At 35.6% G+C, this 16,514-nt stretch overlaps 1 protein-coding gene across 4 annotated transcripts in view; it reads left to right on the top strand.

The window, feature by feature from the left end:
• The first annotated feature begins 1,939 nt into the window (after window positions 1-1,939).
• LOC109811248 (callose synthase 7) overlaps window positions 1,940-16,514 on the top strand; it is a 66,495-nt gene continuing 51,920 nt past the window's right edge. The window contains exons 1-12 of one of the 4 annotated variants that reach the window (XM_020374930.3): window positions 1,940-2,630; window positions 3,258-3,358; window positions 3,537-3,649; window positions 3,735-3,822; window positions 3,911-4,021; window positions 4,141-4,302; window positions 13,171-13,257; window positions 13,399-13,490; window positions 13,870-13,993; window positions 15,393-15,524; window positions 15,613-15,689; window positions 15,823-15,916. In XM_020374930.3, the coding sequence (XP_020230519.2) occupies window positions 2,420-2,630; window positions 3,258-3,358; window positions 3,537-3,649; window positions 3,735-3,822; window positions 3,911-4,021; window positions 4,141-4,302; window positions 13,171-13,257; window positions 13,399-13,490; window positions 13,870-13,993; window positions 15,393-15,524; window positions 15,613-15,689; window positions 15,823-15,916 (1,392 nt within the window). In that variant the 5' untranslated portion in view covers window positions 1,940-2,419. The remainder of the gene's footprint in view (window positions 2,631-3,257; window positions 3,359-3,536; window positions 3,650-3,734; window positions 3,823-3,910; window positions 4,022-4,140; window positions 4,303-13,170; window positions 13,258-13,398; window positions 13,491-13,869; window positions 13,994-15,392; window positions 15,525-15,612; window positions 15,690-15,822; window positions 15,917-16,514) is intronic. The other 3 variants (XM_020374931.3, XM_083068439.1, XM_083068438.1) reach the window with 3 other exon arrangements.

Here is a 16,514-nt window from a genome sequence, read left to right as displayed (position 1 = left end):
ATATTTACTTCCATAATCTCTATATATGCTTTATTTCTCTTCGATTTCCAATAATAAAAATTAGGGATTTAATCCCATAAAATATAGATGATAAATCTTTCATCGATAAATTCAACAACGGTATAAATTTGATTTCGAGTGTAATTTTTACAAACTATTACATCACTCAATAACTTTATATTAAATATAATTTTTTGTCGATTCAACCATTGAATTAGAACTTCATATCACCTTGTATGTTTATAAAATTGAACAATTTGATGGTAGTCAAAATATTCATATTTTAATATATTTTGAAATGTATATATTACGTCAACTTTATTTTATAAGAATGAGGTATCAAGATTAATATAAAATTTTGCACATATGATCTAGGAATAGAGATTTTTAAATCTAACGGTAAGTTTTGAAAAATTCACATTTAGTTGAAAGTTATTAAATGGTGTAATAGTTTATAAAAGTTACACAAGAGTTGTTGAATCCCTCCTCCCATCTCTCTCTATATAGAGGAGAGTTCAAATGACATTGTTGTAATTTTTACCAACTATTACATTGTTCAATAACTTTCAATTAAATGTGAATTTTATTGATCCAACTATTGAATTATAAATTCATATCACCTTATATTTTTATGTCAAATTTTGTTAAAATTAAACAACAATTTCAAAATAATCAAAACGTTCATATTTTAATATATTTTGAAATAAAAATATTATGTCAATTTTACTTTATAAGAATTAGATACTAATTATCTCTAATTACTATAAAATTATTTATATATATATATATATGATATAGGAGTATGACATTTTCAATCTAATGATAAATTTTAAAAATTTATATTTAATTAAAAATAATTAAATAATATAATAATTGATAAAATTTATACCAATATCATTTAAACCGTTATTATGATGTTTATTCGATCGTTACGAATGAAACTGAAATGAAAAAGAACATTTTGCTATAAATTGGTAGGAGCATATGGAAGATCCTCATATTCTTCTTTATCTTATTTTTAAATTTTAAATTATTACATGTTTATTCTATTCTCTTGATTCTTATTGATATATATTCATTTCTAAGAATGAAAAAACGATATAAGATGAAAATCATTTATATAATAAAATATAATACAAAAGAGAAGTGAAATAATATTAAAAGTTATATATTTTAATATATTTATTTAATATAATAAAAAATTAAGAATTCAAATAATGAAAAGTTTCATATCACCCTCAATCCAACATGATAAAACTTTAAAAAAAAAAAATCATATTTTGAAAAATAAAATTTATATCATACGTGGGCGGAAGATAGATATTTTTTTGAAATAAAAAATATAATATAGATAACTTAAATTAAAGTCTAAATCAACAAAAGTTACATAATTAGTATATTAGTATAAATAATTAGATATTATTTAAGAAATTTGTTGGAGAAGTACTTTACTAGATTGATATTTAGTATAAATTAATTAATTTTATGTGTTTATACTTTAAATAAATTATATATTATTTCAAATAATAGATTAGTTTAATGATAAATAATTTGTGATTTTAAGAGAGAGGAATTTATTTATTATAAAAATATGTCGTGATAATTTTACTTAATAATTCATGTTTTATGTTAAATTTTTACTATCTAATTATTAAATTAAATTTTTAATAAATTAAAAAATTAAAAAATTATATAATACTTTATAATATATATATATATATATATAAATTTTTGATTAAACTTAATTTATCTTTGGACCGAGATAATTTAATCTAAAACAAAATTTTAAAATATTAATACGAAATAAAAAAATGTACATACCCAAAAAATGTATCATCTCTATTAATAATATAAATTTTGAATTTATATTTTTAATATATATTTATAATTTTAAAATATATATGACTATGGACTCTTTATCTATAGTCCGTAAAATGGTAGGAAGGGTCTTTCTTCTAAAAACACAACAATTGAATGGTATCTCCAAACTCCGAAGTCCTTAATTACGTTTCTTGGCATGTACGAATGTTAATATTCGCCAAATCGCAGTTTCAATTTCGAAGACCCACTTCTCATTTCTCTCACAAATAAACAATCGGAATCCGGTTGTTAAGAGTGAATTTTCATCTCTGGTTTGTTCAATTGTTTATCCCCAAAAGAGAAAGAACTCAGCGAAAAAGAAGTAGCATCTGCATCACATTCTGTTCCCTCTTTTTTCGTCTTTATTTTTATTATACTTTTTCCCCTGCTTCACCCTTCCTAATATGCCAATTCCAAAACATGACTCTCAATCAAAGTATCAATCTTTTTGGCTCCTTCTCCTACCCAACTACAAAAAATTGAAAATTCAGCTTCCCCTGCTCTTCACTCAAATCCCAATAGTTGTGATTCACCTTGTTGCATTGGTGGTAGCAGGACCATGGCCAGCACAAGTGGCATATGGAGTCCTTTTGAGACTGCTGATTGGAGAAAGAGGCTTGCGGGGGTTCATACTAGAAATGTCGAGGACATCCGAGACGAGGAAGGTGTTGTGGACACTGAGATTGTGCCTTCTTCACTTTCTGGACTTGTGCCTGTTCTCAGAGCAGCTCTCGCCATTGAAAAGGAGAATCCAAGAGTTGCCTATCTCTGTGAGTATCTTTATATGATTCATGTTACAATCCCCTGTCATTAAGGTTGTCAAACTCGACTAGAATCATAGACTTGTAAGATAATACGCAGCCGTATGCAAAGGTTTGTGAAGTTGGGTATCCCACCTCTTATAAATAATTTTCCATCCAGGTTCATAGCTACAAAAATACCAAATATGGCATATAGAAATAGTAACACTTACACAAATAAGACAATTAAATTTTAACGAATTTTGGAAATTTTACCTTTATATATTATTAAAGTTTCTCATAATATTTTTCTTACAATCCATCTCCTCATATATATATATAAAACTCATGGCTAGTTTTACATCAGAATTCACCAACCGAAGGACCACCATAAGAGGCGCAGCAGCTTTTAAGCATATGGTTATAAATACTTTGTCAAAATTGTTGTCATATGTTTTACTTCAAACATGCATCTGGCATTTATATGCTATAAAAAGCCTTTGTTTATGAAAGATTATGACTATACTTGTCACTTGTCTGAACTTGTTTCGCCACTGATTCAACATCTAAATTCAGTATGTCAAAGGTGTTTTTAACTTATATTTGCAGAAGATTACATGGTACTGAATACTGGTGTTTCTTTGCTTGTTTAATTAGGTCGTTTCCATGCATTTGGGCTGGCCCATAAAATGGATCCTACATCAATTGGGCATGGTGTTCGTCAGTTCAAGACCTACCTATTGTCCAAACTTGAAAAGGTACACTGGCTAATTTTTTTTTCTTACAGTTCTTAAAGATTTTAAAGGTGCTGTTTTGTACTTGTCTTTGGTATCTATGAGCTGGTATAATGATATGTTCTGTTGATTAAATACATAAATATTAATCTCAACATGACAGGATTTTCTCTTTTTCATTTTTAAAATCTCCGGGTTGCAGGAAGAGGAGCTTACAGTGAAATTTAGGACGAGAAGGGGTGATGCTAAGGAGCTGCAGGACTACTACCTACAATTCTATGAAAAGAAAATCCGTGATGGAGAATTTAGCCAGAGGTCGTGAGGCTTGATCTTAAACTTGTGCTTGCAAGTTTTGTGAATTGTGTTATGATTTCTTATTCTTCTCATGTTTCTCTTGAAGGGAGGAGATGGCTAAGAATGTTCAGATTGCTGCTGTATTGTATGAAGTGCTGAAGACTATGGTAGCTCCTCGAAGTATTGGGGATAAGGTTTGTTTTGCTTGATTAGGCTACCATGACTAAAATTTGTAAAATACTTCTAAACATAGATGGACTAAGGATGTTGTTTAATTTCCAGTTAACAACATATGCTGAGGATATTGAGAAGACGAGGGAACAATATGAGCGCTATAACATCCTTCCATTATATGCTCTTGGTGTTAAACCAGCAATCATGGAACTTCCCGAGGTTTTTGAATCTGGGATATATGCATTGTTTGTTTTGCATCTGCTAATGATATGATCACCCTAATATTTTAAATTTTTAATCTGCTTGTTTGTTTGTTTTTTTTTTCTTGAAAATTATAGATCCAAGCAGCAATGGATGCAATATTTAGGGTGGATAATCTTCCATTTTCAGTAATTCGTGCAAGACCTGATGTTTCTGGTGATGATTCTACAATGCCTACGGAGAAGCTTAAAAAAGCGAATGATATATTTGATTGGATTGCCTCAGTTTTTGGGTTTCAGGTAATAATGAATATTCTCCCCTTTTCCCTTTTATTTCCTAATTTCACTTTGAACGGATATTGTCTTGGTTACAAATTTAGGCGAGAGATAACTAAGTGCCACACTTATTATTAATCAATCGGACTTGGGCTTTCGAGGTGGTGTTTGGTATATGAGAAGATTTTTTATGGTTCAAAATCAACGCTATCAAAATCGAGAGTCTACGGGTTTTTGGTTCATTTTGTAGTCACAATCGAGAGAGACGTGCAAATCATGAGAAGAAAAGAAAACCTAAGGAGAAACGTAGGTCTCCATGTTGTTTTGGGGCTTTTCTATGTGAACCTCGTAGACATGCATAATCACAACATACTCGCGATTTTGGCCGAGTTTGTGCAATTTCGCTTGAGGTTTCACGAATTTAGTGGAAAACGAGTTTGCATACGAGTGACTTCCCAAAGTCGTAAATTCAGAAGTTTCTGAGTTAAAACTCGATTTTGACAACCATGCTAAAAATCATAATTCATGGAATCTAAATCTTTAGAATATGAAAAATCTGGTTGCCCATAAATATTTTTTTAAATATTTATAAATATTATTTAGGTATCAATAATTTTTTATTGTATTAAATAAGATAGATAAATATATATTATAATGTTTTTACTGTATTAAAACTTTGTTTTTAATTTGGAAATGTTAATTTCCCATCTCCTTCAATTTTTATAAATGTTATCTAGAAATTAAATTTTTTTCACTATATTAAATAAGTAAATAAAGGTAATATAACGTTTTCTTGCATTAAAACTTTATTTTTAATTCAAGAATGTTATTGCCTCATTTTTTGTATGGGAATCCTATGTACAAATCATTTCTGGAAACAATGTTTTATATGAATGTTATATTTTAAATAACAAACCAAACGTGAAAAATTAACATTTTTTATGTCAACTCGTGGGAAAGTGAAAACTTTCCATTGATGGTGAGTGAAGTGACCTTGATTGCCTCATGATTGGATTTTGATAGTTGAAATTGTTAGAATTCTAGAATCAGGGTTTTAGTTTTTTTACTTTTTAAAAAAATGAGTGTTAGTAACACATTTTCTTCAATGCATGCTTTATTTTTTTTATTAGAATTGATTGATAACTATAAAATTAGGGGAGAAAGTTGTCTAATAAGAAGTGAAACTCACCAAAATTTGTGATTTCCAATAAATTTAAATCAATAGAAAAGAGAGATTTAGAGAGTAATATTTCTAATGTTGAGGAAAAGTAAAAAGTGTGTTCGGAAGAGTGTTTGCTCTTAAAGAATAATTTTATGTTTGGTAAGCATAATTTAGAGAATGGTTTTTGTCTACCCAAAATGGAATGGATTAAGGTGGAAATAAGAGAGATAGGAAGAAAAGATAAAAAGTAAAGAGAAAAAAAAATGATAGATGTGATGGATGATTGAATAAAATCTGAAGAGAGAGAGAGAAATGAGATGGAATAGAAAGTGTATATATGATGAGTATATTTTAGAAAAATGTTATCAAACACGTACTCAATTTAACAAATGTGAACATAAGGCTGATCTGGAAGCAACATGATGATTAAATGGCGTTGTTTTAGAGCTATGATCCAAACCTTCAAATAAGTTGGAATTCAGGAAGGATTCTCGAACAAAGAATTTTTAATGTTATCGCTGGTAATGATAATAGATCTTTGCAATGCTTAAAGCAAATCATTTTCCAGTTTGTTTATTCGTAGCTGAAGCAAAATGGCCAGTGTTTTTCAGTGGAGATATCTTCCTTGAACCTTTTACAACATTAGGGTTTTTCACAACAAACATGAGAAATGAACAATTTAAAATCATTCTTTTTCTTTTCAGCTTCATTGTAGTTGTTCGATTCAAAGGTTGGCTTCTTTGATGGGCTTTTTCTTTTTATTAACACTAGAAGAAAAGCATAAAATAGCATTGATTTTTCAATAAAAGTCGAAGCTAAATATTATTTTTGTATTGGTAAAAAAGGTGGACATAAATGTGTGTGCGTCGACTAGAAGTAGTCTTTTATTTGAGTTGAATAAGTTGACTCTATGTTAACATTAAATAGAGTCATCAAAGTCAACATTAAAAAATAAAGACCACAAAAAAGCATGTTACCATTTTCTCATTTCCCTCTACTTACTTTGTACCAAAATTCCTCAACCTATTGCATGTGCTCTTGCTGCTGCTCCTAATCCTCCTGCTCTTGTTGTCGTCCATCCATCAGCCACTTTGCAACACAAAAAAGTGGTCAAAAAATGACTAAAGTTTGGGGATCGGTGATTAGGCCCTTCCACCATGCCCCCACCTCGCCTCTTGGGAGCAACAACAATGGTGTGAGCAATGAAAGAAAGCCCAAGAGGAAAAAAAAATTGTTTTTGGGTGTGGGGTGAGAAGTACTTATAATTCTTTGAATTGATGAAGGTAAAGAAAAAAATTAATTTTGCACTCAGGCATCCACATTAGTCGACGCTAATAAGCATCCACTCTAACAATAAATTCTTTGAATTGATGAAGGTGAAGAAAAAAATTAATTTTGCACTCAGGCATCCACATTAGTCGACGCTAATAAGCATCCACTCTAACAATAAATTCTTTGAATTGGTGAAGGTGAAGAGTGGTAGGACAGAAGATTCAATTTCATGCTTAGTTGAATATCTTAGTGTTGGCCAAGTCAGTGCTAATGTGGACCCTAATAAATGCTGACCTAGCCGACTTTAGTAATTATTTTTAAAATTATTAATTAGTATTAATTTTGCCAATGCTAATAATTTTTATTTTTCTCAAAAATTTAGTAGTGCTGGCCATGACCAACACTAACTAGAAAAGGATAAAAAAAAATAATTAATAGGAAACATATTAGTGTCACTTGGCTGATGCTATTTAGCGTCCGGGTCATGGCCAATACTGACCAATGCTGGTTAGTAGTTGTTTTTGCATTAAAATCTACACTATTATATAAAAGAAAAAGTTTTCTGCAATCACTTTGCTCTTTATTTTTATACAAATCATTTTATCTTTTTTATTTTATTTAGAAATATAAATCGTTATTTCTGTCCCCAATGTCTTTTTGGTCTCAGATCATTTGTTCTTTTAAAGTAACTACTCAATTGTTTCTTAAATTATTATTTTTTCATAAAAAATAAATAGATATTATTCCTGTATTAGGAGACACACTACTTATCACTAAGTTATCAATCTTGATCTTTGGTCTCGGTCTTCTCGCTTTGCTTTGCTCGTTATGGGGTAGGGAATGCTTATAAAAGACACTCCGACGTTCAAGTAAGTGATCGGCGTAATAAATGCGATAGTTAGAGTTGTTTATGTACCTCGTTGAGGGTCTATTTATACTGGTTGTTGTTGGGCCGTGATTAGGGAATGAGCCCCGGAAAATTAGGGGAGTAAGGCGGTGTATTAAGTAGATTAATCTCGTCCTAATCCACCTAGCTTTACTCCGTGGCCTTAAGTATGAAAATCCTACTGGCCGAGTCGACCGACCCCAATTTTACCGAGTCGGTCGAGCCGGATGTGCTAGGCTTGTTCGGTTTGGTCGGCCATAGTAAACGTGTTCGGCTTGGTCGGCCATCCGGTATACAACCCCCATAACGTCGAGGACTAGAAGGACGAAGGCGTTAGACTGATTGGGTTGATAATGCCGAGACCACCGACCACCATGGTGAACCGACCATTAGTTGAGAAGGATGCTATGTCAGGGGTGACGAGCACAAATGGCCGGATATTTGATAGGGAACGTGTCGCGTCGCACGTGGTGGGCCTCCCACGTCTTGGGGCGGTTGAAATTCCAACGGTCATCAAATCTGGTCCGTTCATTGATTGAGATCTGACGATTGGTGTTCAGGGGTGGCTTTTCACCCTCTTTTTTTTTACCTTGCCTATAAATAGTAGGTTAGGGTTGTGGATTTTTACACCCTGTGAAATTCCAAGATTTATCTTCCATCAGAGAGAGAGACCGACTTCTTTGAACAAGGCGAGAATTAGGGCTGTTTTGCTCATGTGTGAGAGATGGAGAGTGGCTATTCCTCGGCAAGGAGTTGGACGTCATCAAACGCGTCGGGGTCTACGTCAAGAGGGAAGGGGGCTAATGGGAGCGAGGTGTCGAGCCTCCCATCTCTGCAATGAGGTTGTTTTTCCCTTAGATCTGGTCGGCCAATCGGAAAGTGAGGAGGACATGGTTGAGTTACCCCCACCGAAAGCCGTATCGGTTCCCCGAGAAGAGGAGTTTGGGGTGACCTTGACAGAGGACGAGATAGTCGCCCACATCGAGGATGAGGACGTAGCCGAGTATCAGGACGATCACACCAAGAATGACAAGGTGGTTCGTGCTCCAGCTTGGGAAGATCGACTACGACACTGTTGAGATGGCTAAGTACGAATGGGTGGATGGAGAGGTCGACATTTACTTTTCTGCCCTTTCAGATCAAGGGTTATTGGACAAGTTCGTCAAATCGGCAAAATGTTTCGGGAGTGGGGAGGGGGAGTTACCATTGGTCGCTGAGGCTTGTAATGATGAGGGCCCAGACACGGACTTCGTGTTTCTGGATCGGAAAGCCGAGGAGACCGACTTCTTCTACGCTTACATGTGTTGGTTCGAGGACTTGGGCATACAATTTCCATTTGACGACTTCCAAATGGGGCTACTCCAGGTGTTAAATGTGTCGCCGACCCAGCTACATCCGAACGCTTGGGCGACGATGCAAGCTTTCCGGAACCTGTGCCTTTGTCTGAATATTGTTCCTCGACCCCTCTCCTTCCTGTATTATTACATTTGTCGCCCGAGCAAGCCGATCAAACGGGTGTCTTTGACTCGGGTACCTCGATGAGGTTTTTTGAGGGCATTCACGTCCTCTTACAAGGGCTTCAAGAGTGGTTTTTTCAAGATTCGTTGGGGGTCGGAGATAGCTGATTGCTTCTTTGATTGGGAAGGAACAAATTTGTTCCCGTTTTATTGGACGAAGACCCCGACGTGCTTCGAGGCCATGACTATGTCTAGACTTCCTGCCAAGGATCAAGAGATCATAAATCTGTTGGATAAATTGCCGAAGGGCTTGCTAACCCGAAGCCTATTGGATATTTTTGATACTTCAAATTTTGAGTTAACTTTGCTAGGTATGTTTTCCTGCTTCGGTTATGCTAGAGTGTTTCAAATTGATGTTAAACTTGGTTTTGTTGTAGGATTGATGGCCAGTGCCGGTGATGACATGGATGTGACTGCAATGCTTGTGAATCGAGCCAAGGTGGCGAAAGCAAGTGGGAAATTTCCGTCTGCCTTAAAGATTCAACGGGAAAAGCTGGCCGATGTCATAATACCTTTGGCCAAGTAGAAGAAGAAGAAGACTAGCTTGTCCAGGGTGAGGTCTGCTGAACCGATCACTGAAACGGACCGTCGAGCTCGTTCTTGAAGCGGATGAAGCAGCAAACCTTGGATCAGCCCAGGTGCAGTGCCTTTGGCGTGCCCGCTGTGGTGGCGGGGTTAAACTTCCTAGTACCTACCGCCAAGGTCGAGAACTTGGTCGGCCTAGACATAACTTCCGGTGGCAGACTTCAGTATTTGGAGGGTATGTTCATCGAGGCTGAGTATAAGCTATTCTGTGAGCTTGATACTTGGACTTCGTTGGTTGCGAAGCACATCATGATGAGGTCGACCATTGGAGAAGGTCGACTCCAGGACCGACTAAAGGAGGCCGAGAGGAATTTGGAGGAAGCTCTTGTTGCCAATGCGAAGATTTCTGCGTCGGTCAAGGAGTTGAAGAGGGTTGCTGATGCACACCGGTGAGAAGCGGAAGACTTGAAGTTTTCCGTTCAAAAGCTTCAGGCCGAGGCCACCTCGTCGGTCGAGGAAATTGACCGGTTGAAGGAGGTTGTGGTGAAGCTAAAAGCCGAAGCAACCAAGAAGATTCTTGAACAGCATGATGTCGGCTTTCAACATGTTGTCTGCCAGGCACTCTATTTTTGTGAAGTTCCGGAGGACTTCGATTTGACGTTGGCCGAGATTTCTACGAAGGGAAGTTCATAAGTTACCCCGAGTTCCCTCGCAGGGCAAAGCCTGAGAATAGGCCCCTACTTGGGGAATTTCGACCCATGCCGAGGAGCTGATAGTCTGAAATGACAATGCTAACATCGAGGTACTGGTTAATGACAATGCCGACAACTCATCTGCTATGTAGGGGTAGGATGGGGGGCTAAATAGGGTGTCGGGGTCGCTTAGGTATTGTAATCGGGCCGGTAGTGCCACTTGGGAACTGCCTTGGCTGTTAGTGCCAATTTTTTGAACTTTTTGTAATTAGCCGTACCCATTCGCCCTTACTTGAATGAAGCTTCCTTTTCTTTGTCATTTATTTGTATTGGATTATATGACGTGATTATGACACGTGGTTTCGTGACCGAACGGGGTGGTCGGCATACCTCATGGTTGAGGAGATTCTCGGTTGTGCGTAGCACTCGGGTTTGTGGTTTGCCTCCTCAAGTCGCTTCTTCAACTCGGTCAAGATCACTTTGTTGGCGGATTCTGCTTGATTGTTCGTTTGCGGGTGCTCGACTAAAGTGACCTTATGTTGTATTCCCAAACCAGCTAAGAACTCGTTCAACTTCCGATCAGTGAATTGGAGGCCATTGTCGGTCACTAGAACCGATGGGATGCCGAACCGAGTGACGATGTTCTTCTAGAGAAATTTCTGCACTTGATAGGTTGAGATGTTTGCCAGGGGCTCGGCTTCGATCCATTTGGTGAACAAATCCACGGCCACAATGAGGAACTTACATTGTCCTTTTGCCATGGGGAACAGTCCAAGTATGTCTGCCCCCAGGTGGCAAAGGGCCAAGCTGGGAGAATGTAATGCAGTTGCTCGGCAGGCTGGTGGATCAGGTTGCTATACTTCCGACACGGCTGACATTTCTTCACAAACGACAAACAATCCGTATTCATTGTCGGCCAATAGTACCCAACGCGCAGGAGTTTGGAGACGGTCATTCGTGCTCTGGAATGCATTTCACAAATACCCTCGTGCATTTCGCGCATTACATAATTGGCCTTTGTGGGGTCTAGGCACTTGAGTAATGGGGTGGAGAATCCTCGTCTATACAACTGGTCGGCGATGATGACATACCTGCTGGCTTGTGTTCCTAGTCGTTTCGCCTCCACCGGGTCATCTGGTATGACCCCATGGGTGAGGAATGATCTGATCTTTGCTCGCCAATCCGGGGGGTCGGCGTGATTGAATGTGGCAACGTCCACATTTTCGACTATCTCTTCCTCTACACTTGGTTGGTCGATCTCTTGTTGAATGATGGTTCGTAGTTGGCCCGACTTTTTGCTTGCGGCTAATCTAGCTAGCTGATCGGCTCAGGCATTGTCCTCGCGCGGGATGTGCGCAACTGATACCTCTAGGAAGTTCGCCTTCATCTTTTGGTAGACGTGGTAATATCTCATCATGTTGTGATCTTTGACTTGAAACGTGTCGCCCACCTGTTCGGCCACAACTTTCGAGTTAGTAAGGCATTTGACTCTCATTGCTCCCATATCCTCGGCTAGTCTTAAGCTTGCCAGTAAGGCTTCATACTCGGCTTGATTGTTCGAAGCCTTGAACCTGAATTGTAAGGATTGTTCCAAAATTACCCCTCTCGGCCCTTCTAAAATTACTCCTGCTCTGCTTCCCTGGCCGTTTGAAGAACCGTCTACGTGGAGGGTCTACTAATGCTCTTTGAATTTGCCGTGCGGATGAAGCTCATTAACGAAGTCTGCAAGGCATTGGGTTTTGATCGGTCCTCTCGGTTTGAAAATGATGTCGAATTGAGATAACTCGACCGACCAGGCCATCATTCTTCTGGCCAGCTCGGGCTTACCCAAAACTTTGGAAATTGGGCAATCCGTGTGTACAATGATCCTGTGGCTTTGAAAATAATGACGGAGTCGCCGCGGCGTATGTACTAGGCCAAGTGCAACCTTTTCTATCAGTTGGTAGCGAGTCTCAGGGTCTTGTAATAGTCGACTGACAAAGTAGATGGGCATTTGCCTGGCCTCTCTCTCTTGAACTAAAATCAAGCTGATTGCCTCCTCGAAGACAGCTAAGTATAATTCCAGCGGGCTCGAGGAATATCAATCTTGATCCTTGGTCTCGGTCTTCTCGCTTTGCTCTGCTCGGTCCGGGGTAGGGGGGTGCCTGCAAAAGACTCTTCGACGCTCAAGTAAGTGATCGGCGCAATAAATGCGGTAGTTAGAGTTGTTTACGTACCTCGTTGAAGGTCTATTTATACTGGTTGTTGTTGGGCTGTGATTAGGGAATGAGTCCCAAAAAATTAGGGGAGTATGCTGGTGTATTAAGTAGATTAATCTCATCCTAATCCACCTAGCTTAACTCCGTGGCCTTAAGTATGAAAATCCTACTGGCCGAGTCGACCGACCCCAATTTTACCGAGTCGGCTGAGCCGGATGTGCTAGGCTTGTTCGGTCTGGTTGGCCATAGTAAACATGTTCGCCCTGGTCGACCATCCAGCATAGATATGAATTGTCTCAATTCGACTGGTAAATTTATAAATGGATTGGGATGGGAAATTGAAAATTAAAAAAAAAAAACTATGCTTAAATTACTACTTCTCATAACATTAATGGCTTCTAGCTAACAGCAGTACCGCATACATAGTTATGTTGAGAGCGTATAGAACTTTTTCTAGTGTTTTCTTTTATATTTATCTTCTTGTATGTTTCAGAGTGAATTGGAATGTCTCTTTTGTACCAAAGTTATACTTTTCAATTTTTATTGTTAGCAGCAATGAAGAATACAACTATTTATGTTTTTAATGCCATTTCTGGTGAATAATCTGATTTGATGTCTCCTTCTGTTTCGGGATATGAAGAAAGGAAATGTAGCAAATCAAAGGGAGCACCTTATATTATTACTTGCCAACATGAATATAAGGAACAGCGCTGAATCAACTAATCAGGTGAACTATTATTTCCTGCAAAAAGCTTTTGTTTTCTAGTTTTTGTTTTTTCATATTTAATGAACAGGGTGATGCTAAATTTCATGGTTGTGATTACTGTTCCTCTTATCATATTAAAAGCTAACAAGAATCTTGTTGCAGCTCCATGCAGAAACTGTGGAAAAGTTGATGGCTACAATTTTCAAAAATTATAAGTCATGGTGTGGTTATCTACGTTGTGAATCCAATCTTTGGTAATTGAGTGTTTTATTTTGAAGCAATATGACCAATGGTTTTAAGCTATCATAGTAAGTTTGGATTGAGGAGAGTTGAGAAAGAGAAGGGAAGATTGAGTTTTCAATTTGAATTAAAATTTTATTTTTTTAATATTTTTTAAATGGAAGAAAAAATTGAAATATTACCATGCACTTTCCAATCATCCATTATTCTTTTATAGAAATGTTTTGTAACTCTTAATTTAAAACCACAAAATTAATTAACCTCTTCCCTTTTTCTCCGAATCCTTGCATTCAAGCGAACTCTAAATATATTGTGCTTCATATAATGTTGATATACTAAGAAGTGATCTTTAATTAATATAGTATATGATTTTTTTTTCTTAACACTTTATAGGTTTCTAGAGGATTATGACAAGCAACAGATGGAGCTGATTTATATTGCACTTTATCTTCTAATATGGGGAGAAGCTTCAAATATTCGCTTTATGCCTGAATGTCTTTGCTATATTTTTCATCATGTAAGTTTCTTTTAGCTATCTGCCAAATATTATTAATAACATATAGCATTCATGATTGTGTTGTGAGTCCATCAGCTTAATCTTATGCTTTAATATTTATAATGACAAACTCATTTTTGAGTATGTTTAGATAAATTTTATATAAGATATGAACTAGGTTATAAGTTAAATACAAGTTTTTGAGAAAGCAAAATTATTTTCTTTACTAATTAGTTTTTGAAAAACAATCATTTCATTATTTATTTTCATTTTTTAAAAATGTTTATTGAAAAGTTTATCAAAACAAACATTTTGTTAAACAAAATATTTTCTGCGATACCTCTTATAAATTATCATTATACCACCATTTTCACCTCTACTAGCCCCACTACATTTGTTATAGCTTCCATATTTATCTATTTCTCCATTAATATGTTTAATCTCTGGTACCATTCCTTTTAATGAAATATTAAACAAATAATATCATTCTAATTATTTTTCAAAAGTCATTTTATTAAGATAAAACTTAAACACCCCCACAAGATTCACCTTTAATTTCCTCTTTAATTAGGTATTAATGTTATAGCCTTTTGTTTGGACATAAATTAAGATATAATTATGAATCTTTTTTGATAAATTTTTCTAAAAACATTTTTAGGAGAGAAAAATAGGAAGAAAAATTGAAATAAAATTCTCCATAAACTGAAATTAGCTGATGTATAAAGTAATTTGTATTCATACTAGTTCCTTTATAATCTTATTTTTAAATCATGTATAAAATAATTTTAATTTATAGAGAAACTTATTTCAATTATTTTCCTTTTTTTTTTTTTTTTTTCTTTCTAAATGTAGAAACTTAACAAAACATATCTGTATTAAACCAGCTAATAAAAGGCATAAGGAGTGCCGAACATTGACATAAACATAATTTATATAAAGAAACAGAAAATGACTATCTCCAAAGAAAACAAAGGACAACTCCCTCCTAACAAATAGTATGTCTTTTGAATATATAAGATTTCCCCGGGGCATCACGTCCCACTCATGAAGTTCCTAAACATATAAATTTCAACAAAATATATACCTTCATGTGAAAGTCACAAATTAATGAAGTGCAACAAGTTTGCATGTTGTTAAAGAAAGTTTTCTTAGTGGAGACATTTTTCCAGTAAATTTTGAGACCACCACATATCATGCAAGAATCAACTCTTTAAACGTAACTAGTATGTTGACCCATGCTATCACACGAGTTGTGCAATGTTTACGCTTTTGTGAAAAATGAAAATGGCCTTCATCAAGTATTTTATTCATCCCATTTTGTTTAACATTTTAGTTATATTTTTTTTAGAGTAACATAGCAAACATGGTCTAGATATATAGTTAGGTACAATGTTAATGACTCTCCATTTTTCTCCCAAAGATGGCCCGTGATGTCTATAAGATTTTAGAAAATATTACCATTCATATGATGAGCATAGACCCAGTCCAAGGACATGATGATGAATATTTTCTGAGGGAAGTTATAAGTCCAATATATCGAGTTTTAATGCAGGTCAGTATGATGAAGCTATAATCAAATTAATTTTGCTGCATGTTTTCTAATGTTTTCCTGACACTTTTTTCTGTATTTGGTGAAAAAGGAAGCAAGGAGAAACAACAGAGGCAAGGCCAGTCATTCCAATTGGAGAAATTATGATGATCTCAATGAATACTTTTGGTCAGTGTTTCATTAAACTTTTAGTTATCAAATAATGAAAACTCTTGAAACAGTGCAAAAAGTTATTTATTTATTTATTATTATTTTTTTTATACATTTGGATAACAAGAAGCTCAAATATGTGCCTTTTCAGGTCAAACAAATGTTTTCATGATCTAAGCTGGCCATTGAATTTCAAAGCAGATTTTTTTAGGCATTCAGATGAGACACATGAGACAGCACGCCGGGTCTGTATCTATTTTCTCTCTTTTCTTTTTCGTTCTGTCCTGTCTGTATGTGTTATACTTATTTTTCAACTGTCAATTGTTCGACCAGAATTTCTTAATAGATTTTCCAAATTAGTTTTAAATATGATTGAAGAAATTGACAAGTATTTAACAAGCTTCAGATTTATATTTAATGAAAAATTTCCATGTCACATGATTTCAATCACGAATAAATATCTCCAAGCACTGGTCCCCACATATAGAGTCAATAACAAATCCCATTCATCAAAATGAATAAGGTTAAAATTATTGTTATCAAGAGGAAATGTTACACGATGGTATTTTGAAAATTGACAATCATCCTCACAGTGAAAAGAATAGACCGACTCTTTTGTAAACAAATGAGAGTAAAGACTTGAGCATACTAAAAAGTGGATGTCTAAGACACTTGTAGATTGGAAGGCAGCACCTTTTTTATGGTACTACATCAGTCTTCATCCGTCGCAAAAAAAATAAGGTATTGAGGACACAATGAGAGTGAAAAAAAATACTACAGGATTTAATAGAGTAGTAGTGTTCTTCTTCTTTGGTTTTAAGCTGAGTGGTTGTTGCCATGTCA

Source organism: Cajanus cajan, chromosome 2 (assembly GCF_000230855.2).
Source record: "Cajanus cajan strain Asha chromosome 2, NIPB_CcT2T_4, whole genome shotgun sequence".
In the NCBI taxonomy this organism is placed as follows: Eukaryota; Viridiplantae; Streptophyta; class Magnoliopsida; order Fabales; family Fabaceae; genus Cajanus; species Cajanus cajan.
This window is presented reverse-complemented; position numbering and strand designations above follow the sequence as displayed.